General features: G+C 55.7%; 2 protein-coding genes across 4 annotated transcripts in view; one reads left to right on the top strand and one right to left on the bottom strand.

The window, feature by feature from the left end:
* Positions 1–27,646, top strand: part of LYRM4 (LYR motif containing 4) — a 182,571-nt gene that overhangs the window by 117,201 nt on the left and 37,724 nt on the right. For 2 of the 3 annotated variants that reach the window (XM_047794445.1, XM_047794443.1), the window contains one exon: positions 3,594–4,039. The exons of the other annotated variant lie outside the window; for it this stretch is intronic. In XM_047794445.1, the coding sequence (XP_047650401.1) occupies positions 3,594–3,662 (69 nt within the window). In that variant the 3' untranslated portion in view covers positions 3,663–4,039. Of the gene's footprint in view, positions 1–3,593; positions 4,040–27,646 lie in introns of those variants that run through there. 3 annotated transcript variants of the gene reach the window in all.
* On the bottom strand, positions 21,776–25,155 carry PPP1R3G (protein phosphatase 1 regulatory subunit 3G). The gene is made up of 2 exons (XM_047794442.1): positions 22,920–25,155; positions 21,776–22,097 (listed from the first exon to the last, which is right to left on the bottom strand). The coding sequence occupies exon 1, from the start codon at positions 24,399–24,401 to the stop codon at positions 23,337–23,339; it is 1,065 nt and encodes a 354-aa protein (XP_047650398.1). The 5' UTR covers positions 24,402–25,155; the 3' UTR covers positions 21,776–22,097; positions 22,920–23,336.

Here is a 27,646-nt window from a genome sequence, read left to right as displayed (position 1 = left end):
GGGGCAGGGCCCAGTCTCCAGCGCCCCCCAAGAGCAGGTCCGGTACCAGGAGGGGCTCACCGCGGGGCTGGCCGCCCTTCACACCTCCTCCAGGCTTTGCCGGGGCTTTCGGTCAACAAACGCCCATCTGTCGTCCCCACTGAGCTTGTCTCTTGCCCCCTCATCAGCGGACTGTCTGCCAGCACGGCACGCTGTGTCCCTGGGTCACCTGCCCTGCCTTGGAGGGTTCCCAGGGCAGAGGAACCGAGAGGGGATGGGCAGGCAGGAATTGAGCGCCTCCCTTCCCTCAGGCCTGTGCTCCGACCGCCAGGGGTGGGGGGACAGCAGGCCTCCCAGCGTCCGTCCCGGGTGCTACGGTGGATGTGTTGGAGAGGACAGAGCCGGCCCGGGGAGGTGGTGGGAAGGCCGTCACACCTCCCGCTGCTGTGGCACACTCGTCCTCACCTCCATGTCGGCAGCGACGTCCCCAGGACAGTCCCCAGCTGCCTCCGGGTTCACGTGCTGCCACATTGGTGCCAGCTTTGTTGAGGGTCCCGAGATGCTGGAGCAGCCCAGGACCGTGCCAGTTGGCTGGGAGCAGCTAGGACTCGTTTCACAGATGAGGATGCTGAGACCAGGAGCGGAGGTGGGCAGTGTCACAGGTGAGTGGCAGAGCCCAGGCTGTAGCCCAGGGCTCCTGCCTCCCACTCTGGGGTCTTTCCAGGGCAGCACCTCCTCCACGTGTCGGAACACAGGAAACGGGTGGGTCAGCGCTGGGCCGAGACCCCAACAAGCGGAGCGGCGGAAGGAGCCCTCTGACCCCACCTCTGCCCGGCCCACAGACCCCCCCCGCCCTGCCCGCTGCCCGGAATCCCCGCTCCCCAGGGCAGCCCATCCCTCTCTGAACAGCTCTGTGGAAGAACCCTTCCGGGCCGACTCTCAGCTCCTACTTGCTGCAGAGCCTTGAGAAAAGCATGCTGGGCCCAGTCGAGAGCTCACGTGATATGTAATTACAGATGCTCCTAAGAGGGCCTCCTGCTGAACCGCCAAGAGCAACTCAGTTTAAAAGGAGCAACCCGGGCAAAAGACCTGAATAGACATTTCTCCAAAGAAGATATACAGATGGCCAGCAAACACATGAAAAAATGCTCAACATCGCTGATTATAAGAGAAATGCAAATCAAAACACACCAGTCAGAATGGCCATCATTAATAAATCCACAAATAACAAGTGCTGGAGGGGGTGTGGAGAAAAGAAAACCCTCCTACACTGTTGGTGGGAATGTAAGCTGGTACAGCCACTATGGAGAACAGTTTGGAGATACCTTAGAAATCTATACATAGAACTTCCATATGACCCCGCGATCCCACTCTTGGGTATCTATCCGGACAAAACTCTACTTAAAAGAGACACGTGCACCCGCATGTTCATTGCAGCACTATTCACAATAGCCAAGACATGGAAACAACCCAAATGTCCATCGACAGAGGATTGGATTCGGAAGATGTGGTATATATACACAATGGAATACTACTCAGCCATAAAAAAGAATGACATAATGCCATTTGCAGCAACATGGAATCTCATACTGAGTGAAATGAGCCAGAAAGACAAAGACAAATACCATATGATATCACTTATAACTGGAATCTAATATCCAGCACAAAAGAACATCTCCTCAGAAAAGAAAATCATGGACTTGGAGAAGAGACTTGTGGCTGCCTGATGGGAGGGGGAGGGAGTGGGAGGGATCGGGAGCTTGGGCTTATCAGACACAACTTAGAATAGATTTGCAAGGAGATCCTGCTGAATAGCATTGAGAACTTTGTCTAGATACTCATGTTGCAACAGAACAAAGGGTGGGGAAAAAAATGTAATGGTAATGTATACATGTAAGGATAACCTGACCCCCTTGCTGTACAGTGGGAAAATAAAAAATAAAAATAAAAATAAAAAATAAAAGGAGCAACCCGACAACTGATCGTTTGATTACTTTTATTAACCTCATCTAATTCTGGGGGAGATCCCTCCCAGAATGATTGTTTTTTCCTTTAAAAGAGTTGTCGAGGCAGCCTTTCTTCTGGAAACCATTGACAGTGGTCCCATTTGTCTGTGGAGGTTGGGGTATGAGCATGAAGCCAGGCAACAGCCAGCGTGGAGAAGGCTGCTCACCTCCCTCCTCTCTGGTCAGTGAACTGGGTCTGGGCTCCCCCAGTGCTCCACTCCTCACGAGACCCCGCCAGCAGCCTGGGGCAGTGGGCGACCCAGATGGTCTCCTGGGATGGCCTGGACGAGCACCCCTGTACCTCCACAGTGACACAGCTCCCTTTCCTGGCCAGCTTTTTTTTTCTTTTGGCTGCACCCGTGACATTCAGAAGTTCCCAGGCCAGGGATTGAACCTGAGCCACAGCAGTGACAACACTGGATCTTTAACCCACTGAGCCACCAGGCCATTAATTTTAAATGAGTCTTGGCTCAGTGGTTAACGAGCCCAGCTAGGAACCATGAGGTTGTGGGTTCGATCCCTGGCCTCACTCAGTGGGTCAAGGATCTGGCGTTGCCGTGAGCTGTGCTGTAGGTTGCAGACTCAGCTCGGATCCCACGTTGCTGTGGCTCTGGCGTAGGCCGGCGGCTACAGCTCCGATTGGACCCCTAGCCTGGGAACCTCCATGTGCCGTGGGTGCGGCCCTAAAAAGACCAAAGACAAAAACTAAATAAAGTAAATAAAATAAGTCTCGCCTCTCGCCTTGGCCGTGCTGGTGGCTCCTCCAACCTGTCGGTGTTTCCTCATTTGCTGAAGGAGCGGTTACTCGGAGTTCCCGCTTGGCTCAGCGGTTAAGGAACCTGACTAGTATCCATGAGGACGTGGATTCGATCCCTGGCCTTGCCTAGTGGGTTAGGGATCTGGTGTTACCGTGGTCCTAGAAAGACAAAAGGCAAAAAAAGAGAGAGAGAGCAGTTACTCACCCCAAATTACCCACGGAGGATGGCCAACTGCTCTGAAATCCTTTCTCCACTGGAAAGTGTCCCACAGGAAATGCTTCTGGAGAAAAACCGTGATGCAAAGCCCTTTGTTCCAGAGCAAGGGCCAGGTTATGGGTCCAGCAGCCGCGGGGACAGTGGGAGCTGAAGGGAAAGGGACGCTTAGGAAGGAGAGGGCAGGAGAGAGAGAGGCAGACGGCGGATGTGAGCCCAGACCGCTGTCCTCCCCGCCCAGGCCAGGTGCCCTGAAGGCGATGCCCCTTCCATGCCCACGAGGACAGAGCTCATGTGTGCCTTTGACTGAAAGTCCCCCCTTAGGGAAGAAGCAGTCCTGGGGGCGGGCGGCCCTTCCTGCAGCCCCAGCCAGGGCACCTGGTGGCCGGGCTCGCCAGCTCAGGACAGCCTGCTATGGGGGCGTCCCCAGGGCAGGAAGGACTAGGTGGGGCTCTCCCGCTGTCCCCGGGTGAGGGGAGTGGGGTGAACGGGGCTGGGAACCAGCAAAAGCAAAGCCGACGACAGCACAGCAGTTTCCAGAGGGCGGCTCTGCCCCTCACTGCCGGGAACACGCCTCCCGAGTGTTCACAGCCAGCAGGGTCCCCCGTCTTGATCCGTGTCTCCTCTTTGTCACCAGGTCCACATTGGCCAGCTGTACTCCACCGACAAGCTTGTCATTGAGAATCCAGAGAAGCCCAGGACCTAGGGAGCGGGACCAGCCACCCCCCGCAGCCGTGGACCACCTTCAGCGCCTGTCCTGCTCAGCATGAGGGCCCCAGTGGACCAGGGGCCCCTCACATCCTCCTGAAACAGCCCCTGCTCCGCCTGCCCGTGGGGACTGATGGACTGAGCGAGGTTTCCTTTCTTCTGCAGTGACAAGGGATGGCTGTCTCTCCGTGGTTCAAGGGTTCCAGTGAAGAGCTGGAGCTCCGCAGAAGAAAATGCCGTGTATTCTCGCGTCTCCCCCCTGCCCCCTTTGTAGCCCCCGCGCTCAAAGAGGGCGTTTCCAGACTCATTTGCTTGGTCCCTGACAATAAACAGGTGTCTTGCTGAGCTTCTCCGCCAGACGCGCATGGCGAATAAGGCGCTTGTGGTTCCTGCTGCTGCCAGGCCTACGGAGGCGGTGGGGGCACCCGCAGGAGGGGCCAGCCTTGAGCCGAGTCCCCACTTTGCGAAAACAAGTCTAAACAGCAGTAGAGATTTGGGGCCATGGGCAGTGGGCAGAACTGAAAAGCAGAGGGTGCACCAGGGCCCCGAGCGACAACGAAGGTGGCCTGTGTGTGGATGCATACCTGAGACAGGGACGGTCCTGCCACCCAGAGTGTGGGGGCAGCCCCCCTGGGGAGCGCATGGGAAACGCAGACTCTCAAGCCCCACCCCCACCCCCACCCTCCTGAATCAGAGTCTGTCACACCCAGGTGGTCCCTGCACAGGTCCCAGCCCTCACTCACTAAGTCTGAGTCACCTGGAGAGCTTTCAAAAAGAAACATCTCAGCACCCCATGCTCTGATTTAGTAAGTAAGAGGGAAGGCACAGTGATTTATAAGTACATTTTTTGGCCACACCCACATAGGCAGAAATTCTGGGGCCAGGGATCGAACCTGTGCCACAGCAGCGACCCGAGCCACAGGAGTGACCGTGCCAGCTCCTTAACCCACTGAGCCACCAGGGAACTGCCTATAAATATGTTTTCAAGCTCTTCTGGTCTTTTCAGTATTTGGCCAGTTCAGGAAGTTCTGTCCTTTGAGTTACGAGTGAAAACAAGATGTTTGTATTTACCCTTGAAAACACAGCCATTCAAAACATGGAAAGAAGGTATTAAATAAGTTACTTGGAGTTCCCATCGTAGCTCAGCAGAAACGAATCTGACTGGGAACCATGAGGTTGCGGGTTCCATCCCTGGCCCTGCTCAGTGGGTTAAGGATCTAGCGTTGCCGTGAGCTGTGGTGTAGGTCACAGATGTGGCTAAGATCAGGCATTGCTGTGGCTGTGGTGTAGGTCAGCAGCTGTCACTCCGATTCGACCCCTAGCCTGGGAACCTCCATATGTCTCAGGTGCAGCCCTAAGAAGCAAAAATAAAGTAAAATTCAATAAATAAATAAGTTACTTAATTTCCGGGGATTTTCTGAGGGACGCTGGCGCTGGGTGACTTCTTGCTTTACGTCCATACACAGTACTCGTGGATTCAGTAGTCACATGTTTGGGTTTGGCACAGGCACACATAAATAGTTACAGGTCCTAAAACAGCCGTGACTGTCACCGACCTGCCGCTGAACGGCTCCCCCCATCATTTTACTTCTCACGGTCAGGTGAGCAGCTGAGCACCCGTGGTCGGGGTCCTCGCCCTCACCCCACCTTAAAGACCGTGTCTGCTCATCTCATCTACGGGCCGTGGCGCCTGTTGCGACGGTGCATTCAAAAGAGAGGAAGCATGTGGCCGTCTTTTCTGGCGACACAATGCGATTTCGGGATGCTTTGGCCCGTGGATAAAGTCTTGGGTACCTGTGAGACCAGCACAATCGTGGTTGGTCCCGAATCTGTTGCCCCATAAACAGCCCTGGCCCATCGTAGGGCCATGGTGGGAGGACACCGTTCATGGGACAGTGAATGTGGTGGTGGTGCGGGGGGGGCCCTCTTCAGCTGACTCTCCCCGGGCAGCATCTCAGGGGCACTCTGCACTCCTCAGCAGTAAGGCATGTGGTGGTTCAGAAGCGACATCAGCAGTGGTGCCAGCCCATGGATGTCATCTCTGATTTATACTAAATTAATTAAAGCAGCTGCTCCTTGGGAACAGAGGTCCAGGGCCAAACCTCTCCCCTCCAGGTGTCAAACTGCCAGCCGGACAGCCACTCCACGGGAGATTCTGCCCCCAGATTTCCGTCTCAGAGACGGAACTCAGCGGCGGGTGGCTTTTATGTTAATTACAGCACGGGCAAGGCTCTGAACACGCCCGAGACGGAACAGGCAGCTCCTTTCTGTGACTCAGATAAAGTTACTGCACTGGGAATCCGGAGAGGCGTGAAGGACAATTCTGTGACAGAGGACTGCACTGGCTACCTCCCAACCCCCGCCCGGGGTCAGAGCGTTGACTAAAGAGGCCTTACTGTGGGGACGGTCCCCGGGGTTTCTGTAGTAAAGCATCCCACCTGCTTGCCGAGGCCCCGGCGGAGGGCCTGATGGGAGTGAGACAAAAACCGAGCAGCGCTCTGAAAGCGGAAGGAGAAAGCATCCTGCCCCAAGAAGGATGGTCTCTGAGCGGCGAGGGCCCTTCCGGACCCATCCGCAGTCATGGACATGAAGCTCCTTGGTGAATACCATTAGAACCCAGGTGACCAAATCTTGACCGAAGACAACAGAGAACATTCTCCAAGTTCTGCCGGCTAAATTGCGGTGGCCTCATGACAGTGGCCATTGTGTGATTTGGAAGCCACAGGAAGAGGTCACGCCATCGGGGTCCCGGGGGCGGACACAGCTGGTGAGGTCAGCAGCCAGAGGCAGGACCCTGTGCTGATGCTCGTTCTTAGGAACAAAGAGAGGAGCCCACGAGGCTTGTGCTCCGTGCGTTCTAGGAGCTCATCTCGCCTTTGCTCTGTTACAAGAGGTTCTGGAACAAAGCTGGAATGTGGTAGAGAAGGCAGGCTTTTTCTCAGGCCCTTTGCCCAGAATCTCTGTGGATAAAGACCCGCCTCGCCTCTAAGAACACATAGGATTTTCCCTTTCCAGCCTCTCTGCAGCCCTTAGTGGTCCTTTAGGGAAACTTTCATGTAAATGGCTCCTTGGAGTGCCCACGTGCCTCAGCTGGTTAAGGATCCCCTGTTGTCACTGCACTAGTGCAGGTTTGATCCCTGGCGCGGGAATTTTTGTATGCTGCAGGCACAGCCAGAAGAAAAAAAAAGGAAACGGCTTCCAATGTTGAGACCCATTTGGGGAATAAGATAGAAGTTCTTGCTTTTGCTCAAGGGCAGGACTCTAAGTCCAGTGACCCTGAAGAGAGAAGCCAGGGGAGAACAGAGAGGGACCACCGTCACCACACACAGCGACAGCAAAGTCAGCCTCTTACTGTCTTTTTTTTGTCTTTTTGCCATTTCTTGGGCCTCTCCCACGGCACATGGAGGTTCCCAGGCTAGGGGTTGAATTGGAGCTGTAGCCGCCGGCCTACACCACGGCTCACGGCAACGCCGGATCCTTAATGCTCAGATCACTGAGCGAGGCCAGAGATTGAACCCACCACCTCATGGTTCCTAGTCGGATTCGTCAACCACTGAGCCACGATGGGAACTCCAGCGTCTTATTGTCTTGAAACTAGACCACAAGCACGTGCTGACGCCAGTGAAGCTGGAATTGCACCTGCTCCCAGACTCAGCATCCCCGCACTGACCAGAGGAGCCGGACGCCCAGGGGTCAGCGGGCGGCATGGCAGCAAACGGTTCCCTGCCTACTAGAGTGAGGAGCTTCCTTAGAAAGTTCAGGTAGGAAATGGAAACCTTTTCCTCTCATGAGCCAGAAAGTTACTTTATTTACTGGGAGTGTGTCCCCTAAGTGTCAGTTAAACTTTGTTAAAATATTTCAGTAGAACTTCCTCTCAGCTACTAAGAATTCATGTGATTACAGAGATGGTTTGATAACAGTGTAACTGGGTCTGTGTTTTTAAAGGAGTATTTCATTTAGGTGCATCTATGTGATACACACAGCACATACAGGATGTATAATAACAGGCTACAATATAAATGCCAAGAGTCTTGCCAAGATCTACTAAATAGGATTGGTGGTGGTGAAGCCGGTTAGGGATCTGGCGTTGTCGCCGCAGCCACTCAGGTTGCTGCTGTGGTGCAGGTTCCAGCCCTGGCCCGAGAACGTCCATACCATGGGTATGGCCATGAAATGTTTAAAAATAAAAACAGAGCCTTACACTTCCTGGTGGAACTCTATAAACAAACAAATGCTTGCTCGGGAGTTCCCACCACGGCACAGTGGGTTAGGAATCCAACTGCAGCGGCTCACGTCCCTGGCCCGGAAGCTTGTCCATGCTGTGGGCTCAGCCAAAAAAGCGGTTAAGAAACCACCCTCAAGTCGTCTGAGTGCTAGTGTTGGGCACAATCAGGAAACCTTCAGGACCCGGCCCCAGCAGCGTGTGGAACTTTGGTGCCATCAGGGAGGGGCCCGAGCCTTCAGCCCCCAGTGGTCCATGGAAATGTGGGTTTGAGATCAACTCGGCAGGGAAGCCAGCTGGCCCTCTGCCAAGGCCCAGGGCACTCAAGGAGGGGCCTTGGCCCCCGCAGTCCTTCCCAGCCCCCTGGTCCGGTGTCTAACCCAGCACGTGTTTCCAGTCCTTTCTGAACTGGAAACTTTTTCTCCCTGGCTTCTGCCGGCTCCTTCGATTCCTAAGGCAGAATTTGAACCCGGCAGAAAAAGAAGGGAAACATCTTTCGCTCACTCGCCCAGCGGTAACTTCTTCCTCACACATCCTCCCAACCGCCCCCGGTTAAAAAGAAAGTTCTGAACGTCCTGAGGGAACAGTGAGCAGTCTGGGGCTGAGGAATGACTCTGACCTCGTTTTGGGGAAGCCCAGCTAAGCACGTGCAGAATCACCCCAAGATGGCCAAGGGCTGGCCCGGCTGCGAGAGCAGGACAGCAGCGAGGCCTGGAGAACTCGAACCCCAGGGAACGCAGCCGAGGGAACGCAGGCGGGAGGCTGGGGCGTCTGTGGTGGGAGGCAGGCTCTGGGACAGGGAGCTTCCTATGGAGACTGTGAGGACCCAAGGGACCCAAGCCAGGGACATCCCAGAAAGTCCTTCCTCCATCTGCCAGTGCTGCCTCTTCCTGGCGGCTTCTCTAAACTCCTTTCCTCGCCTGTGAAATGGAGGTGATTTCAACCGCCTTACGCGTCGCTGTCAGGCCTGTAGATGCACATTAAGCTCCTCGGGAAGCCAGGTCGGCTGCCTGCTCGTTCGTCTAGAAACTGTCAGGTACCTGTGGGAAAGTCTGTAGGGACGGACCAGGTGTGGACGCGCCCCTAAGTTACTGTAGGGGAGAGGAGCACCGTGCTAGCCACGGTCCGGGTGGCTTTACAAGTCCAAGGGGACAGGCTCCCTGGGAGAGTCGCAGATAAGGTAGGGCTGGGGAGGCCCAAAGAAAGAGGCTTCCTTCTGCCTGGGCCGACGCTCTGGGCTGGGCAGTCTTGCTTGGTGGCAGAGGGAGCACTTACGCCAGGGAACGGGGTGGGCGGCAGGTGCAGTGGGCCGTGGAGGGAGAAGTTCTGCACGTGGGGACCGGCCAGGAACTGAGGCCCTGACGGGAGGGAGCTCCGGCCTGGCAGGGTCGATGGCGGTGCCAACCGGACATAGAGGAAAGGATGAACTCCCGAGGGGCTCCCAGATGCCAGGCTTTTTTTTGGGGGGGGGTCTTTTTTTGCCATTTCTTGGGCTGCTCCCGCAGCCTATGGAGGTTCCCAGGCTAGGGGTCGAATTGGAGCTGTAGCCACTGGTCTACACCAGAACCACAGCAATGCAGGATCCGAGCTACGTCTGCAACCTACACCACAGCTCACGGAAACACCAGATCCTCAACCCACCGAGCAAGGCCAGGAATCGAACCCGAAACCTCATGGTTCCTAGTCGAATTCGTTAACCACTGAGCCACGACGGGAACGCCCCAGATGCCAGGCTTGATGAGAGGCTGGAGACAATAAAGAGGAGCTGCAAGGCCAAGTCACCCAGGTGCTCCCATCTTGAGAGACGCAGGGCGTGCTCCTCGCCCCAGGGTGATGAGATGCAGGGCAGCGACAAGGCCGTGAGGCAAACTCACCTCCACACACACTGCATCGTGTGTGTGTTGTATTTGCAGTGGAGACGCTTTGGGATATTTGCTGTCTCACGAGAGCCCCCTCCACTCCTCAGAGGAGTCAGGGGCTCCCGACGGCCATTGTGCATCCCGATCCTACCCACCTCTAGCCGCGGCTGATGGAACAGGGGTGGGCCAGAGGGGCTGTCTCCTCTCTGGACTGGGAGTGAGGGTTGGTTGTATTTCTGCCCGAGCTGCACCAGAGCTCCAGGGACGGACTCAGAGCAGCCTCCCATCCAGCTCACACAGACAGGTAAGGAGGAGCCCAGGCTGCGGGGAGAGACGCAGGAGCAGACAGAGCAGAGGTGAGCAGGGCAGAGGCCCTCCCGGCTCCAGTACCCTCGCACTGGCTTCCAGGCCCTGGAGAAGACTTATTTTTCTCTTAAATTGAAGTAGGCTTATTTTCACTGTTGTGTTCATTTCTGCTGTACGGCAATGTGACTCAGATGTATATACATTCTCTTATGTGTATAGTCTTTTGCACTGCGGTTTACCATGCGGCGTTGAACACAGCTCGCCGTGCTGTTCAGTCCCTTGTTTATCGCTCCATGTATAAGAGCTCACACCTGCTGACCCCAGCCTCCCACTGCGGCCCTCCCCCAGCCCCATCGCCTTGGCAGCCACAAGTCTGCTCTCTAGGGCTGTGAGTCTGCTTCTGTTTTGTAAATAGGTTCATTTGCACTGTATCTTAGATCCACCGTATCAGTGCTATCATATGGTATCTGTCTTTCTCTTTCTGACCTACCTCACTTAGTATGAGAATCTCTAGTTCCATCCATGTTGCTGCGAATGGCATTATTTTGTTCTTTCTTATGGCTGAGTCGTGTTCCATTGCATGCATGCACATACCTGGACCACATCTTAATCCAGTCCTCTGTCTGTGGACATTTAGGTTGTTTCCTTGTCTTGGCTATCGTGAATAGTGCTGCAATGAACATAGGGGTGCATGTATCTTTTTGAATGAAAGTTGTGCCTGGATTTATGCCTGGGAGTGGGATTTCTGAATCATATGGTAACTCTAGTTTTCTGAGGAACTGCCATACCGTTCTCCATAGTGGCTGTACCAATTCACAGTCCTGCCAGCAGCGCAGGAGGCTTCCCTTTTCTCCACACCCTCTCCAGCACTTGTTATTTGTAGGATTGTTAGCAATGGCTATTCTGACCGGTGTGAGGTGATACCTCATGGTAGTTTGGACTTGCATTTCTCTAATAATTAGCGATGTTGAGCATTTTTTCATGTGCTTATTGGACATTTGTATTTCTTCTTTGAAGAAATGTCTATTTAGGTCTTCTGTCCATTTTTCAATTGGGTTGTTTTTTGTTGTTGTTGAGTTATATGAAGTGTTTGTACACTTTGGAAATTGAGCCCTTGTCAGTCACTTCTTTTGCAAATATTTTCTCCCTTTATGTAGGCTGTCTTTGTGTTTTGTTTATGGTTTCCTTTGCTGTACAAATGCCTGTCAGTTTGACTGGTTCCCATTTCTTTTCTTTCTTTTTTTTTTTTGCCTTTTGTCTTTTTAGGGCTGCACCCACGGCATATGGAGGTTCCCAAGCCAGGGGTCCAGTCGGACCTGAAGCCAGTAGCCTACACCACAGCCACAGCAACCTGGGATCCGAGCCGCATCTTCAACCTACACCACAGCTCATGGCAAGACCAGATCCTTAACCCACTGAGCAAGGCCAGGGCTCGAGCTCACGTCCTCATGAATGCTAGTAGTCAGGTTCGCTAACCACTGAGCCATGACGGGAACTCCACATTTCTTTATTTTTGTTTTTATTTCTAGTGCCTTGGGAGACTGACCTAAGAAAACACTGGTGCAGTTTATGTCAGAGGAAGTTTTGCATGTGGTCTCCACTAGCAGCTTTATGGTGTCATTTCTTACGTGTAAGTCTTTAAGCCATTTTGAGTTTATTTTTGTGCGTGGTGAGTGGAGAGGCCTTTAAACTGCACCCAAGAGCCCAGATCCAGCAAACCAAAGCCCGTGATGGCTCGAGCCAGCTCAGGTTCCTTTCTGTAACTTGCAGTTTGGAACACTGACTAATGCTGTGTTTTACTGAACTATGGGGCCTTCGAGCAGTTAGTTCCCATTTTTTAATAAATAATTTACCCAATAAGAAAGGGAGCTGGTCCCAGTGTCAGCCCCCCTGAAGAAGCAGGTGGCTGGGACTTTGAGGACAGGACAGAGGTGGGAAAGAGAGGGACGGTGACCTCTTGTCCAGGCAGCACAAGTCAGGACATCGAAGGTGGCAGCCCTGAGAGACCCAAGGGGGAAGGAGCCGAGCCAGCTCTGCTTCCTCTCCTGCGGACAGACTGTGGGGACGCTGGCCCAGTGTCTGCTAGTTGTCACCGTGCACGGTTAAGAGCAGTGGGCTTGGGTCCTTCACTTCTCCGTCAGATGCAAGCGCAGTCTCTTACTCACAGGCACGTTATTCAGCCTTCCTGGGCTCAGTTTCTCCAGCTATAAAACAGGGGCAAAGCCCAATTCATAGGGTTGTGTTGGCGCCTGGAAGGGAACCCAATAAATCTGGCACCCACCTCCTCCAGCCCAAGCCTTGCACCGTCTAAGAAACAAACAAAAAAAAACGTCAGCGGAGGCAGACTGTCGTCTTTCTCCCTGGTGTGGGCTGAGGTGAACCACGCTGCCCAGTGTGAGTCTGCGTGGGTTAAATAATCCGTGTCCCCAAGGAGACACCCCCAGGAGACCTTGAGTCTGCAGAGGGTCCCCTCTGGGGTGAGAGGGCCCCCGCTCAGAGGGTGGGTGGCGGCTGAGCTCCCACAACCCGCACGGGAGCGGGGCCCCGCGGGCAGCAGCGGGGGCTGGGCAGGGGGCCGGGCACGGGAGCACCCCTGCAGCGTCCGCCCCCACAGACAGCCGCCAGGACGTCTAACCGTGGGCGTCCAACCGACCCCAGCCGTCGCCCTCGGCAAGAGGGAGCCACTTGGCAGCTTGGGACACGGTGGGCTTTCGCGCTGGTGCAGCCGAGGGCCGCAGCCCTCAGGCAGCGGGGGCTGGGCACGCGGCTCAGACCTGGCGGGAAGCTCCCCAGGGGCCCCTCGTGACTGTAGTTAAGTGCGGCTTCCCGCTCTTGACTCTTCCAGACATCACAGTGTAAACATTTGCACGCGTGCCCGGTGTACACGCATCTCCTGTGCCCGCGTGCACGTGTCTCCTGTTGCCGTTGTGCACTCTGAGGCACGAATGTGGAAGTTCTGATCCCGGGGCCCTGTGTGTAGCCAGCTTCAGCAGATGCTGCCAAACAGGTTTCCAGCGTGGCAGGCTCGCTCCTTGGGTGTCTGGACGTATTTGCACGTGAAACAGGTTTGCTGTAAAGGCGGTGCCTGGACCGACCAGGCTCTAGGCTGAGCAGCAGCTCTCTGCTGTGGGGCAGACCCCTGCCGACGCCACGAGGAGGGCCCAGCTGCGGGAAACGGGCTGAGCCACCTGGCCTCCCAGCTGCCCCCAACAGGGACTCTCACAGAGCCGACCCCAGGGGGGCCAAGGGTCAGATTTACCGGAGGAAATGACATCCCCCTACATGTGTAGAGGTAGCTGGCTGGGCCTTGGAGAAGAAAGGAGGGTAGGAGTTCCCACTGTGGCCCAGTGGTAACGAACTCGACTGGGATCCATGAGGACACGGGTTCAATCCCTGGCCTCGCTCAGTGGGTTAAGGATCCAGCACTGCTGTGAGCTGTGGTGTAGACCGGCAGCTGTAGCTCCAATTTAGCCCCTGGCCTGAGAACTTCCATATGCTGTAGGTGCAGCCCTAAAAAGACCAATTAAAAAAAAAAAAAAAAAAAGGAAAGTGTAAGTATAAGCCGTGCGGTGTTTCCCATGTGAAGACCCAACTGTCCCCGAATGAAGCTCCAGGACAGCCATGCCCCATGGGCCACATGTCCCAGGGCCATGGATGTGCCTGCCATGTGGGCAGTGCCCATAGACATGTGCTCATTCCAGGGAAATGCTGGCCACTGCCAGGGTAACAAAAAAGAATGAGACAGCCCCCCCCCCCGCCGCCCCCACTATGAAATTTGCAGCAACTTTCTAAGAGAACAGAGAGTTGAAAGGTTTGGGGAGGACCGGGTGACAGAGGAGGAGCAGCCCCAAGAGAGATTGACAAGGAGCAGCTCGAGGGAAGGGGGAGGAGGGGAGGGCTGTCACAGAACTAAGGACACAAAAACTGGTTGTCGGACTGCAGGCCCCCCAGCGCAGCTTCTTAACATGCGGGGTTAATCTCTGAAGAAGCTTTGCAAGGAAATGCAAAGACAGAGGGCAGACGAACATATATATATATACATACAGTGTACATATTATGTCAGAACAACATGTAGACACGTAAGGCCATGTGATATACCTCCCATCCTACCAACAACAGACACAAGTGGCACAGCGTCTGTCCAGGCACCAAGACCAAGCTATCAGTCCACACACTGGAGGCCGCTGTGATTTGTTGCCCAAAGTAGAAGAATCTTTGAGCTGAAGGCAGACGAAGTTCGTCCTCAGAACGGAACTGGCGGAAACCAGCGGGCAGAGGCCGGAGGGGAAGGGGAAGCTGAGAGCAAGCACGCCTCTCGGAGAACCTCCCCTGGTGCTCACGGCCGTGGAGTTAGGCAAAAATTACCACCCCACGTGGCAGAAGTGAAGGCTCGGGCTCGTGAGCGAAGGGATGTGTTTGAAAGCACACGGCCAGCCAGGGCCGAGCCATGTGGGCCTGGCTCACCTGGAGCAGGTGCACCTTCCCCGCCTGAGGCCACCTTAGCTGAGCGCAGGGACAGCACCTGACAGCTCTGTATACACTTCTCAATGGGGGCTTTCTTAAAAAAAAAAAAGTGGAGTTCCCATTGTGGCTCAGCAGTTAACAAACCCCACTAGCATCCATGAGGATGCAGGTTCGATCCCCGGCCTCACTCAGTGGGTTAAAGATCCGGCATTGCCGTGAGCTGTGGTGTAGGTCGCAGATGCGGTTTGGATCCCACGTTGCTGTGGCTGTGGTGTAGGCCGGCGGCTACAGCTCCAATTGGACCCCTAGCCTGGGAACCTCCTTATGCTGTGGGTGTGGCCCCAAAAAGACAAAAAAAAATAATAAGGTTTAATTTAATGTTGTTGTTGCAACTTTTTATTTGAAATGGTTGAAACTCACAAGACGATGCAGAAACAGCACCTTACGTGGACTTCACTGAGGTTTCCCAGGGACAGTCTCTTCCGTAACCTCAGTACCTCGTTAAAACCAGGAAATCGGTGCCCGTACAATACTGTCCACTAGGGTTCTCCGGCCTCAGCACAGAGGTCTCAGGACAGACAGTTCTTTGCCGGCGGCTGTCCTGTGTATTGCAGGGTCACCGGCCAGGGTCCTTGGCCTTCCGTAATAGAAATGGGTAAGAAAGGCAGGCAGGGCTTTATTTGGGGCCCCTGCTGCAGCAGGTGGGGGAACGAAAAGAAGTCACCCGTACCTTTGCCGGCTCCTGAGGGGGAAACAAGCTGTTTCTTTATGTGGGTGAGGGGGCGGGGCCAGGGTTGGGCCAGGGCGGGGCCAGGGTTGGGCCAGGGCGGGGCTTAGCTGGTCTGCCCACCTCCCTGATGGTGCTGGGGGGGCCCGCGTACGCCGCCGTTCCCTGCTTCTGAAGAAGTGGCAGCTGGGTTTTGTGATCTTTTGGTCCATAACTTGCCCCAGCGACATGCAAGCAGCTATTTTTAGTCCCATATATTTGTATTTCGTTGCTCCAGGAGACGTTGCTCAGGTGCAGGCACTGCAGCAAAGGGTCCCAGACCCCAGGTCCCTGCCCCTCTATAGGATGTTAGCAGTGTCCCCGCTTCTACCCACCTGGTGCCAGAGGCCTCCCCCGCCCCAGCTGTGACACCAAATGTGTTCAAAGACGCGAGGATAGCTTTCCGAGTCCCAGAGTGCTTTACATTCTTTATTCAAATTAGGACTTTGAGGTCAGCATTCTTTTAGGTGTAACACGCATAGAAAAATCATACAGCAGAGCAGCAAACAGAAACCCCCCTGCCCAAATCTTCAGCATTGAAGACATTCTCAACCCCCCAAATATAACTACCCTCTTAAAATCGAGGAGAAGCATGAGGACCGGGTCTTGACTGCAGACGCTCTCAGTTTAAATAAACAGTCTCGAAGTCACACTGACAGCAATCTGTTAGTCCGTCCCAAACATTCCGCCAGGCACATTTCTCGAGCGAATCCTCAGACGGAGGTTGATGAGGTTGTTTTCTCTCACATTATTAGAAGGACCTATACACAATCCCATGCAATCATGTAAAATATCCTGTCTGGAAGAGCAGCCCACTCGTGCAGCTGCTGCACGTCTGATAAAGGACCCCTCGGCCCCCTGGTTCCAGCTCAGGGAGGCAGACCCTGTGCCAGCCACAGTCACAGTTTGACCCCGAGACCTGCCCCCATCCCAGACAGGCCTGGCAGCCTCCGCAAGGTCCACTGCCGGGTCAGAGCCATCAGAGCGGCCTCCCTGAGCTCAGGTGCTTCCAGACAGACCCCAGATGAGCTAGGCTGCATTTTTTCTTTTTTTTCTTTTTTCTTTTTTCTTTTTTTTTTTTTTTGCTATTTCTTGGGCCGCTCCCGCGGCATATGGAGGTTCCCAGGCTAGGGGTTGAATTGGAGCTGTACCCACCGGCCTACGCCAGAGCCACAGCAACGCGGGATCCGAGCCGCGTCTGCAACCTACAGCACAGCTCACGGCAACGCCGGATCGTCAACCCACTGAGCAAGGGCAGGGACCGAACCCGCAACCTCATGGTTCCTAGTCGGATTCGTTAACCACTGCGCCACGACGGGAACTCCCTAGGCTGCATTTTCAACCCTGGAGGAATGACCTGGGTGTTTAGTGACACCGCAGGCACCAGTGACTTCAACACCCAGAGGCTCTGGGCTCACCCGCAACAGTCAGACCATCACACAGAGGGAACCCCTGCTCAGAAGCTGGGGCCTGCTGCCCGAGCCCCAGTCTCTGCTGTCACACGCAGGTAACACATCACAGGGGTCTGCCAGGCCCTGAGGCTGCGCCCCCAGGGCATGGTGCCCATGGCTTTAGAGACCCCTGGCTCTAACAATCCATCCACACAGGAGCCTCAAAGGTTTCCTGGGCCACGTGGATGGGGCAGAGTCAAAAGCTGAGGCCCCAAACGCTGGGTCTTGGGCCTCACGGCAGCCTTCAACACCCTCCGCACAGGCCGGAGCCCCCGGGGCGGGGAGGCCCGCCATGCCAGGCCCAGGCCCCAAGCAGTGTCCCCCTGCACGTTCTCCTGAGTGGCAAGGCGGGCAGGGCGGGCCGGGCAGCCCCTGGCCTCAGAATTCAGTAGTTTACGAGCCTGTTTTGAAGGTGGTGTTTCCTCTGCCAGAAACCCTAGTCTTTCAGGGCAGCTGCACCAGTACAGAAATGCCTTTGTAGTGACTTTCTAGTAACAGCAAAACCCACCATCACTCAGCATCAGGGAACAGAAGCAGCCTCTAGTTCCCATCTATTGGGGTGCGGAGCTAAGCCGGGGAATCACAGATCTTTCTAAATTGCAGCCCGTTAGTTCTTTCCCCAAAAGAGTGTATTGTGTGTCTCCTCGTTAAGGACTGGCCTGCGATTCAGTGTCCATTTATATCGTACTTAGCCATTTAACACTCATTTTCAGATATCCCAGGGGCCTTCAAACTCAATTCGGTTTATATTTTTACGATCCTACTGCTACAAACAGACCTCACTAATTTAATGGTGACGTAGGTGACGCACAGGCTTTGGGATTTTCTGGCTGAAAAATGTAATTTTATAAACAACATGCCTTCAGTCTGTGCGTGAAAACACCACGTCTCCTTAACCGGACTGAAAGGAACACACAAAGGGAATTCTCTAGACCACTAAAGGTCGTTGTGAATATTAACTCCCATTTCTTTTTCTTTCTCCTTTTTTTTTCTTTTTTGGCCACCCCGTGGCATATGGAGCTGTGCCACACGGGAACTCCCACGTGTCTTTTTAAATAATATAAAAATTAGACAAAACCTAACTCCCTCTGAGAAACGGTAACCTCTCTCACCTACTTAAGGTAGAAAAGATGCCACTTTAGTGGCAGCAGAACAGCCTCCTGAGAACGGGGCTCCTCACCCAGAAACATCTAGGGAGGCGCAGGAACCACCAACCCTCTAGAGACCCTGCCAGGAGGCCCCTTTAAAGCCCATGGCTTTGCAGTGACCACAAACTTCTCACCTGTGGGAGTGGACGCTTCCTCAACATAACACACAGGTGGGATCGATAGAAAGCCTTCTGCAGGGTGTGCTTATCAGTTTTTCACACGGAGATTCAGTGTTTCAGGCTCAGTTCCCAAAAGCCACCTGCTTTCACCTTTATTCAATTCAGATTTTCAGAGCGAGTTTCCCACTTTGGAATATGCATTAGGATGCTCTTGGCTCTCCCTGGGCCGTGCCTTGAGCTGACCGGTGTCAGAGAAGCTGCAGCAAGGTGAATGGATGAGTAATCAAACTGGCCTAATTCAGTGTCTGTAAGTGTCTCTAAAATGTCTTGGCTTTACCAGAGACGTCTGCAGCTAAGGATTTCCAGGTTGAACATATGCTGTACGCACAACTTAACAGACTCCTACCTTCTATCAGATTCACCAGGCAAATCTCACTAGACCATCTTAAAAGCAAGCGCTTGATCTCTGCCATCTCAAAACCTCCCCTTATCCAAGATGCGACTTCGTGCGGTCCAGGCCAGAGAGTGTCTGCCACAGAGGGCAAAGCCAATGCAAATACAGCGTCTCCCCAAAGCTGCAAAGGCGTCGAAGGCCTCACGAGCCTACGGTTACAGTGTCTGGCTCTCCAGCAACCAGCCCTTGGAGGCGCAAAGGACCGTTTAGTGTTGCGTCCTGCTAGTCACCTCGACCAGCAGAAGGCAGTCTGCAGGGAACATGGAAACACAGCAAGGCCTCTAATGGAACGTCTCCATCACTCGTCCCGAGAAGAACCAGGGCCAGCCTCTCCCGGGGGCTTCCAGGCACCGGCCTGCTGGTGGACAACAGCCCAGGATGGCCCCACAGGAGAAAAGGCGGGGTCACCAGGCTGGGCCAGGTGGTCAGGGTGTGTCCTGCTTCCAGCCCCTGGCCGCTGTGAGAAGCCCATCCCCCACCCCCGGAAGACCGTCCGGGCCGGCATCACGGGACTGGCCAGGCCAGGCTGGGTGTCAAACAGCTCACTATTTGGCCAGGCTGCCCGTTAAGTTACGACCAGCCATGGTGCCCTCGTTTAACCACCAACCCATGTCCCACTGCATGAGCCAAAAAAGCTCAAAAACTTGTCCGTTCCACGATGTCACGCGAAAGTAAAACCTCCCATCTCCTCCCAAAGGCTGTTCCTTGCACGCCTGACAGAGCACACGTGACGCAGATCACAACACGCCACGTGGCTCCCAGCCACACACTCCTAAGAACCGAGCCACTGAGTCAGGGGATGAGGAAACGCAGCATATTAAAATATGCAAAAACCTCATGCTAGAAAGCTTAGAAATACGGCAAACTCATAAAATGATATACAGAGTCCAACACCAGTCCCCAAAGATGAAATGAACAGAAGGCTCTGCTTCGCTCAAAACCCACAGCATCACAGGGCAGCCCTCCCCTGGTCAGGGCAGAAGGGAGGGGAGGACGTGGCCAGGTGGAAAACTGCACACCTGATGGAAAGGTCCCCCCGCCCCCGCCACCGCCACGGCCAGGTTCGCCCATGACAACTGCCCGCTCCCTGCTGCCACAGGAAGGCTGCCTGAGTTATGACCCTGCTGCTGGACAGAGGACAGCTGGTGTCCCCAGAGCTCGGAGCAGGATCCTGGCTTCCCCAGTCAGGTCTTGGAAGCAACTGGTCACCTTGCTTTGTGTTCTGTACAGACAGCCACATTACAGCCACTGCTTCTTTTTTTGTTTGGTTGGTTGGTTTTTTGTTTTCTTGTTTTTGGGGGGTTTTTTTTGTTTGTTTTTTAGGGACACACCCGTGGCATGTGGAGGTTCCCAGGCTAGGGGTGGAATCAGAGCTACATCCACCGGCCTACACCACAGCCACAGCCACAGCCACTTGGGATCTGAGCCGTGTCTGCAACCTACACCACAGCTCACGGCAGCGCCAGATCCTTAACCCACTGAGCGAGGCCAGGGATCGAACCCGCATCCTCATGGATATTAGTCGGGTTTACTAACTGCTGAGCCACAAGGGGACTCCGCCAGCCACTGCTTCCGACTCTCTAGATAGGGCCCACACTTCATTCTGCTCGCCATGACCCAGGGCTCCGTGGACCCACTGCCCATGGGAAGAAACTGGCACCTCTCTCCTGGAGGTCAGGCAGTGAGCTGAGCGGAGCAGAACTGAGTTTCTGATCCCTAGAGCCGGGCCAGAAGGTGAAGCTACTTACATTTTCAATAAGAAGGACCCTCACTTACGGAGCTGTGATAAACACGACCACAGAAAAACCACAGCTGCATGGTGGGAACTGTGCTTTAGGGAACACGTGTGTGTGTTCACGGCGTCCCGGGAATACTCTGAACTGCTTCCACGCGCTCCTCCGTACTGCCCCTCCTGGACATTAACTTTCCAAAAACACAAAAAGACCTAATGTCACATCCGTACATTGCTTTACAAAGGGTTTGCCTTGGTCTGCAATGAAAAGTTGGCACTTTATAAAACTGACATTTAGAAGATTGTCAGTCCCGGGGCTTTGAAAGGCGACTGTTCAAAATATTGTACGAACTTCTGAACCTTAGAAGAGCAAGTCTCCAAAAGTCATGGGAGAGTAGAGTTCGATTCCCTTTCCTAACAGCCGTGCTTGAAGTTCTTATATTATGAAAACAGGTCCTCTTAAAATTCATTGTTTGAGTTCCAAAATACACTTTTGAGAATCAATGATGGTTTTTACAAGAATACAAATCTTGCTGCACAATACCTCTTAAACATCGATTTCTTATGTAGTCTAGTCTAGATTGAATGGGTTACCATTTAAAAGATACCAGACAAGAGGAGCTCTGTTTTGATCATTATACGGCGCTAATTCAATTTTTAAAAATCTAAACACTTCAAAATAATGCATTATCACCAAAGCAAACAGAGTTCAAACTAATTATCTCTATAGCTCGGGACATCCCATTTTGAGGCACCTTTTTTTTCTGGCGGTTTTTGTAGCTTGAGGTTAATTTAGATGGTGTTCGATTTCAGCTGCCCTGACTTTTTGTTATTTCTTAGAGGTAAAAAGCAGGTGGCGTCGCCTCCCCGCCTCCCCAGTCCAGTGACCGCTGTACATTGGATGTCCCAAGACCAATGTTCATTGTAACCAGTCAAGACTACTGGCAGTAAGGTAACCGTCCTACCTTCACCCCAAGGACGTTTATTTCAAGTGGCCAATCTTACTAAAAATGTAACTGCCTTATTAACAGTAACTCTCAACACAGAGTTTTTAAAAATACCACTTCTCTAGAGCAGGGGTTAGCAGACTTTCTATAAAGGGCCAGATAGGAAATATTTTAGACTTTGCCACACGGCCTCTGTTGCATCTACTCAGCTCTGCTCTTGTAGCAGGAAAGCAATCATGGATAATACGTAAATGAGGAGTTCCCGTTGTGGCTCAGCGGAAACGAATCCAACTAGGAACTATGAGGTTTCGGGTTTGATCCCTGGCCTCACTCAGTGGGTTGAGGATCCGGCATTGCAGTGAGCTGTGGTATACGTTGCAGATGTGGCTCGGATCTGGCATTGCTGTGGCTGTGGAACCTCCATATGCCATGGGTGCAGCCCTAAAAAGACAAAAAAACAGTGTAAATGGGAGTTCCTGTCGTGGCTCAGTGGTTAATGAATCCAAGTGGGAACCATGAGGTTGAGGGTTCGATCCCTGGCCTCGCTCAGTGGGTTAAGGATCTGGTGTTGCTGTGGCTGTGGTATAGGCCGGCGGCTACAGCTCCCATTCCACTCCTAGCCTGGGAACTTCCATATGCCACAGGAGCGGCCCTAGAAAAGGCAAAAAGACAAAAAAAAAAGTGTAAATGAATGTGCCTAGCTGGGTTCCTAAAATACTTGATCTATAGACACTGAAACTTGAATTTCATACTATTCTCATTAACAGGAGTCTTCCTTTGAATTTTATCAACTGTTTAACAATGTAAAAAACAAGCTTAGCTCCCAGGCCCTACGATAATAGGCTCTGGCCCGTAGGCTGTATGTAGAAGCCTCCCTGAGATACCTATAGAGCAGCAGTGAAACAGCTCCTCCTTAAAGCTGAGCATCACGCAACAGACTGACTGTACTAGCCGCGTGCTGGAACCTATGAAAACAAAAGAAAGATGAATTACCAACAGGTGACCAAGGTGTAAAGAAGTCAGATCCTTCCAGAGGCTCACTGGCCCCTGCCACCCATGGCCCCAGCCATCCATAGCCCTCTTATCTTGGCATCCGCAGACATCGGCAATGAATAAAGAAGGCCAACCAGACTGGTTCCCACAGTCCTAGCCTGTGCTGGGTGCCCATGGGATTCAGAGCGGGATTTTCTTGCTGGGCATGCTTCATCAGTCAAGGCCCCACTCCCACCGGTGGCTCCAAGAGGGGCAGAAAACCACCTCTCCATCCCCTCATCTTGCGGCTTGGAGTCCAGCCATCCGGAGTCCAGCTTCTCCGACTGCTAATGGCCCAGAGTCTAGGAGCTACGATGTGTTTTGCCCACACGAGGGGGCTGGGGGCCAGGACCCGCTGGAGCGGCTCACAGCCAAAGCTTGCTGATTACTCTGGCATTTCAAGTCACCAAGCATCTTATTTTGCCAGGGAAAGAACGACTTCTACAAAACAGTGTAAAGAACATTCCAGTCCATTATGGGAAGTCTGGGCCTTTCCACATCAGAGAGGAGGGATATGGAAGAAAGGAAATTTGAAAATACTGTTATTTGACTGTTTTAAAGTTCAGTAGCAGCATCCACTGAGGAAGACCGCCTGCCTGCCAGGGCCTCCCCAACTGCCCGAAGCTGAATATAAAGTAAGAGACGTGCACGTGGCGTTTACTTTGCAAAAGGACATTTGTACGCAAGCCCATGAGTCTGGGCGAACATTTCCCAGATCCTGGTTAAAAGAAAAGAACAGTCTGCTAAGGCCCCACCTGGATTTCTCGAGAAACAGGACGCGGGCCCGCAGTCCACGCCTTCCCGGGGCGCGATGCAGCGGCAGGGTCTGACCTCTTCCTGAGACCCCAGGGGTCTCCCGCAAGCTACAGGGGCTGAAACACGCAGTCCACGGTTGAAAACAAATCCCAAGGGTTTGCAGCCTCGCGCAGAAATCCGGAGCCTTCGCGGAGGCAGCCACTGGACACCCGACGGTTGTCTTCCTTTTCTGACGTGGGCGGGAACTCCAGGGGCCTGAGCGACGGGAAAGTGGCCGAGGCTCCGTGCCTGCTGCCGGGATCTGTCTGGGTGCGAGCTTGCGGTGAGCGGCTCCCTCTATCCCGGGGCTCAGAGCGTCGCAGCCGCAGCCTCCTGGTGCTGTCCCTGCAAGCGCCGCGGGGCCGAGCGCCGCGGGCTCAGAGCGCATCAGCGGGGCGCACGTAGCGCAGCGTGTAGTTGGCCCCCGCATTGTTGTCCCAGTACTCGCCCTGGGCGCAGCGGTAGCACACGGCGAAGTGGACGGCGACGCCCGGCGCGTCCGCGTCCTCCCCCTCCTTGGGCAGCAGGCCCGGGGGCAGGCACAGCGCGAAGTGGAAGCGTTCGGCGCCGGGCTCGTCCTCGGCGTCCCCGGGGCCCCCCGACGGCGCCACCGGCGGAGGCTCCCCCGGCTCCGGCCTCAGCTCGGCCGGCACGTCCAGGAAGGAGCGCCACTCGGTGAAGGTGTAGCGCACAGCCACGGCGCGCGGCCCAGGGCAGCCCAGCACCCGGCCGGAGCCGGTCACCTCGACGCCCCCGGGCTCCGAGCAGTGCACGCGCTCTAGGCACACGCGCTGCCGCCGCAGGCGCTCGGCCACGGCGCTCGGTTCGGGAAGCTCGAAGAGAGGCTGTAGCCGGGGAGACGGCGCTGGCAGGGGCGCGGCCGCCGCCGCCGCCGCGGCCAGGAGGCTCGGAAGTTGCTCCAGGTCCTCTGCGCGCGCTGGGAAACTGCGGAAGCGGGAGAGCACGGCAGGTGGCACCTGCGGCTCCTCGGTCTCGCTGAAGTGCTTCACGCTGGCCAGGCTCAGCCCCAGCGCGTCCGCGAACTGCACCCGTTTCTTGCACTTGGCGCAGCAGCTGCCCGGGCTGCGCAGCGCACCTTCGGCCCTCTCGCTGCCCTCTGCGCCCGTCCCCAGGGCCGGCGGCGGCTGCTGCTGCAGGAACTTGGCCGCCTGCAGGATCGGGTCGGCGGGCAGAGAGAAGGAGCGCGCGCGGCGGCGGCGACGGCTCTCCAGCAGCTCCTCCTGTTCCCGGAGGGCAGCCTCTTCCTGAGGGAGCAGGGGCTCGGCGTCGGGGTTCGGGACCTTCGACGTGCCGCCGCCGTCCCCGCCACCGTCCGTGCTGAGGACCCCCGGGGCAGGCGGCTCCTCGGCTGGCGGGGTGTCTTCAAAGGGCACAGGTCCCAGAGCCTCCAAACTTAGCAGCTCCACCCCGCGGGGCTCCATGACGCCGAATGGCCCTGGGACTTGTCCTCCGGAGACCTAACGCCTGGGGTGGTTGAAAGAGCGCGCAACGCCCGCCCCGGGCCTGGGAGGACAGGCAGTTCCACTCCGGACCTCCGGGTTTTAGCCGGACTGCCCAGGGAGGAGTGGGAGGAGGATGCGGCCCGGGCCGGGCCGGGCGCGGCCCTCGGGGTTGAGCCTGCCAGCAGCGGGGGAGGGCCCGGCCCCGGGAGGCGCGGCCGCGGGAGCGCCAGGCGGATCCAGCGGCGCGGGGCCCGAGCGGGCCGGGTCCGAGGGATCCGCAGAGAGTGGGGACCGCATCGGAAGTGGGGCTCTCTCAGCCCCTCCCGCCCGGCGGGCCCGCGCCTGCCCTGCCGCTGGGGCTCCCGGCTGAACTTGCGCTCAGCTTCCGTGGTCTTCCAGCCCGTGAAGTTGGCCCCGCGGCTCCCAACGGGCCTGCCCTCCGGCGGGTTGCCGAGCGGTCTCCTCCCGGCTGTCGCATCGGCCCGGGAGGTCCCCGGGCAGGCGCATAATTGCGGAGAGCTGGCCTGCGGGGAAATTGGGAGGCAGCCGGCCGCGCGGACCGTCTCGTCCTTCCTCCCCAAGTTCAGGGCGCTCGTCCCCGGCTCTTCCCAAGGCCGCGAGCCCGAGCGGCCGCCCCAACCCGCGCGGAGGTGGCGCTGGGTGGGCTCGGGCCAGGTCTGCAGAGGGGCGGTGCGGGGGGCGCCGCCGCCCGCCGAGCGCGGCCGGAGGCCATTCGCACTGGGCTCGGGCGCACGTCCCCGCCCCTCCCCTTGTCCCGCCCGCTGCGCTCCGAGCTCCCGCCGGAGGAGAGAAGCCCGCGGGACCAGTGCCTATGCCTCCGCTGCCCGGAGCGGGGGCCGCCGGTGGTCCCCGGCCTTCCGAGGGATGCGGACCGGGATGGGGGGGGAGGGGGGACTTGGGACTGGCCGAAGTGCTTCCTCGTCGTTGGTTTGGTTTTGTTTCGTTTTGAAGCTAACTTTATCTGCCTTCTAAATCGGACGCTCTCCTCTCTTTCGGCGCGCGTCACGGTCACCTGGCGGGGGTGCGCGGACTCATTGCTGGGCCCCACCCCAGAGTTTCGGAGTCACTAGGTTCCGGGTGGGGCCCCAAGGTATTTCGAGCAAGGGCGTGCTGGTGCCGGACCCACTCGCTGGCATCTTTCGGGCCTTCCCCGGCCCGGTGCGCAACGCGGAGTGCATCTCAACTCCGGGGCCTGCGAGAGGCACCCCGTGACACCCGGCGTGTCTTCCTGTTGGAACAACTCCACGATCTGGAAGAAAATCATTCTTTCTGCATTTAAGTCAACACTGCCATAATACGGAGTAAAATACGAAATTCGCGAACTATTTTAAGGAGAAACTAGGACGTCACAGTGATTTGGAGGTTGTGGTGACCCCCCCCCCCCCGCAACGGCCGCCGCAAAGTGGGGGCAGGAGGGAGGCGAGGGGCCCAGGGAGCAGAACTCAAGAAGGCCTCGGCTCCCAGGGTTGCGCGGTGCCTGGCCGCGACCCCTCTCCCCTCTTTGTGACAACGTTAGCGGTCCCCACCTTCGTGGCGCTCTCAGTCGTGGCCCACGATTAACCAGCGGGCCGCACAAGTAAATACAGGAAAGCCTCGGGGAGGGAAGTGCAGGGAGGGGAGGAACAGGGCTGCAGCGGGAGTCGCGCAGAGGCCCTGGGGGAGGGGGAGGAGAGCGTGCAAGGGGGGGCGACAGGGCGGCCTCTGAGGACCGTAAGCGGGCCTGGGACCCGCCTGCCGGGCGTACCGTCCCCCTTGTCACTTTCTCGCGGGTGTCCCACCCCTCCCTCACACAGCCCCATTTCCGGACACCCCCCCCCCCCAACACGCTCCTCCAGCATAGCTCCTGTCTCGTCTAGGAGGACCCCCCCCCCTGCTCAGGAGGGGTTCGGGAATGAGCGAGTGACCCAGCCAGTAAGACTGCGAAGGGGACTCTGCGAGGAAGCTTCCAAAGTAAATTTCCTTTTTCCCCAGAGAGAGGCGACGTTGTCCTAGCGCCCAGGACAGTCGCAGACACCGGGCCACGGTCAAGGGGACTCCGTTCCGGAGCCTGGGAAACCAAGGGTCCTTGAGGAGACGGTGCACTTGCGCCGCTAAGGTGGTGTTTCCCAGCGGGAAGGCTGCGGTCTGGAGCCAGAGGATGCTTTGCGGTGACCTGCTGCGGCAAACATTCTAAGTAAGCTCTTTAACATCCTTGAACCCTCACCTCACCAGGCTGCCAGCCGCCCCAGAAATCTTCACAGTCAAGAAACCCCTACCTTTGTTTGCAAACACCCCAGCCTGGGAGAGGCAGCAGGACCCCTCCCCATGGAGAACCAAGGAGCTTGGTCTTTGGATCTCCCAGCACGTGGGGTGAAAAAGACAGCCTTCTGGTTCAGTCCGGGTGATGGAGCTTTTCTGCTGCATGCAGACCCGTGTCCTACCAGGAAGGCATTACTGTAACACTTTCGAAAGAAAGAAGAAATTGAGCCTCACAGAGGTCAAGGGACATGCCCAAGGCTCTGAAAGCTCGGGTGCCAGAACAGGACCTGGCTGCGGGTGTAACTCCAGAGCCTGGCCCTCTCCTTCCGGTCTGTCTGCCCTCTGGTCACATGCAAGTTACTTTGAACTTTACTCTTCCGAGTGTTCACCTTCCATCAGCTTGTCCCAAAAGAACAAACCTGGTTGGTTGGTTTAGTGTGTGTATGGGGGGGATGAGTAAATAAAAACCAAAGAACTGTCTATTCCTGGTGTATTTCTGGAAAGCTCCTGTCCATAGAGAAATGCCTCTGGGAGGCTGTGCTAAGGGCTCCGGGGCTGAGGAGGGAGGGAAACTTACTTTTCATTGGAGAGGCTTGTGTGCTGTTTGAGTTCTTTATCTTGTGCAGAGCCCTGATGGAGGAGGCTTACCCCACTCTGACACCAACTGTATACATGTACCGAGTAGGGTCCAATCTTATACCCTGCTCTGACACCAACTGTATACCTCTGCCAAGTAGGGTCCGAACACCTCACCCCAACATTATCTGACTCCAACCACTTCTGCCCCGCCTCTCTATTCCCTTCCAAATGTTATTTTCTGCAAACTCCCCTAGGACCCGCTAGGCTCCCCTAGGATGTGAGCTGAGACAGCGGGGCCCCAGACCTACCTGAGAAACTGCAATTTTACTTTTTTTACATATTGGGATTCCCCAAGATTTCACTTGAGCAAAGACCTCCACAGCAAA

Source organism: Phacochoerus africanus, chromosome 9, assembly GCF_016906955.1.
Source record: "Phacochoerus africanus isolate WHEZ1 chromosome 9, ROS_Pafr_v1, whole genome shotgun sequence".
NCBI classification, from domain to species: domain Eukaryota; kingdom Metazoa; phylum Chordata; class Mammalia; order Artiodactyla; family Suidae; genus Phacochoerus; species Phacochoerus africanus.
The sequence above is the reverse complement of the archived record's forward strand: the minus strand, read 5'-3'. Positions and strand labels throughout refer to the sequence as shown.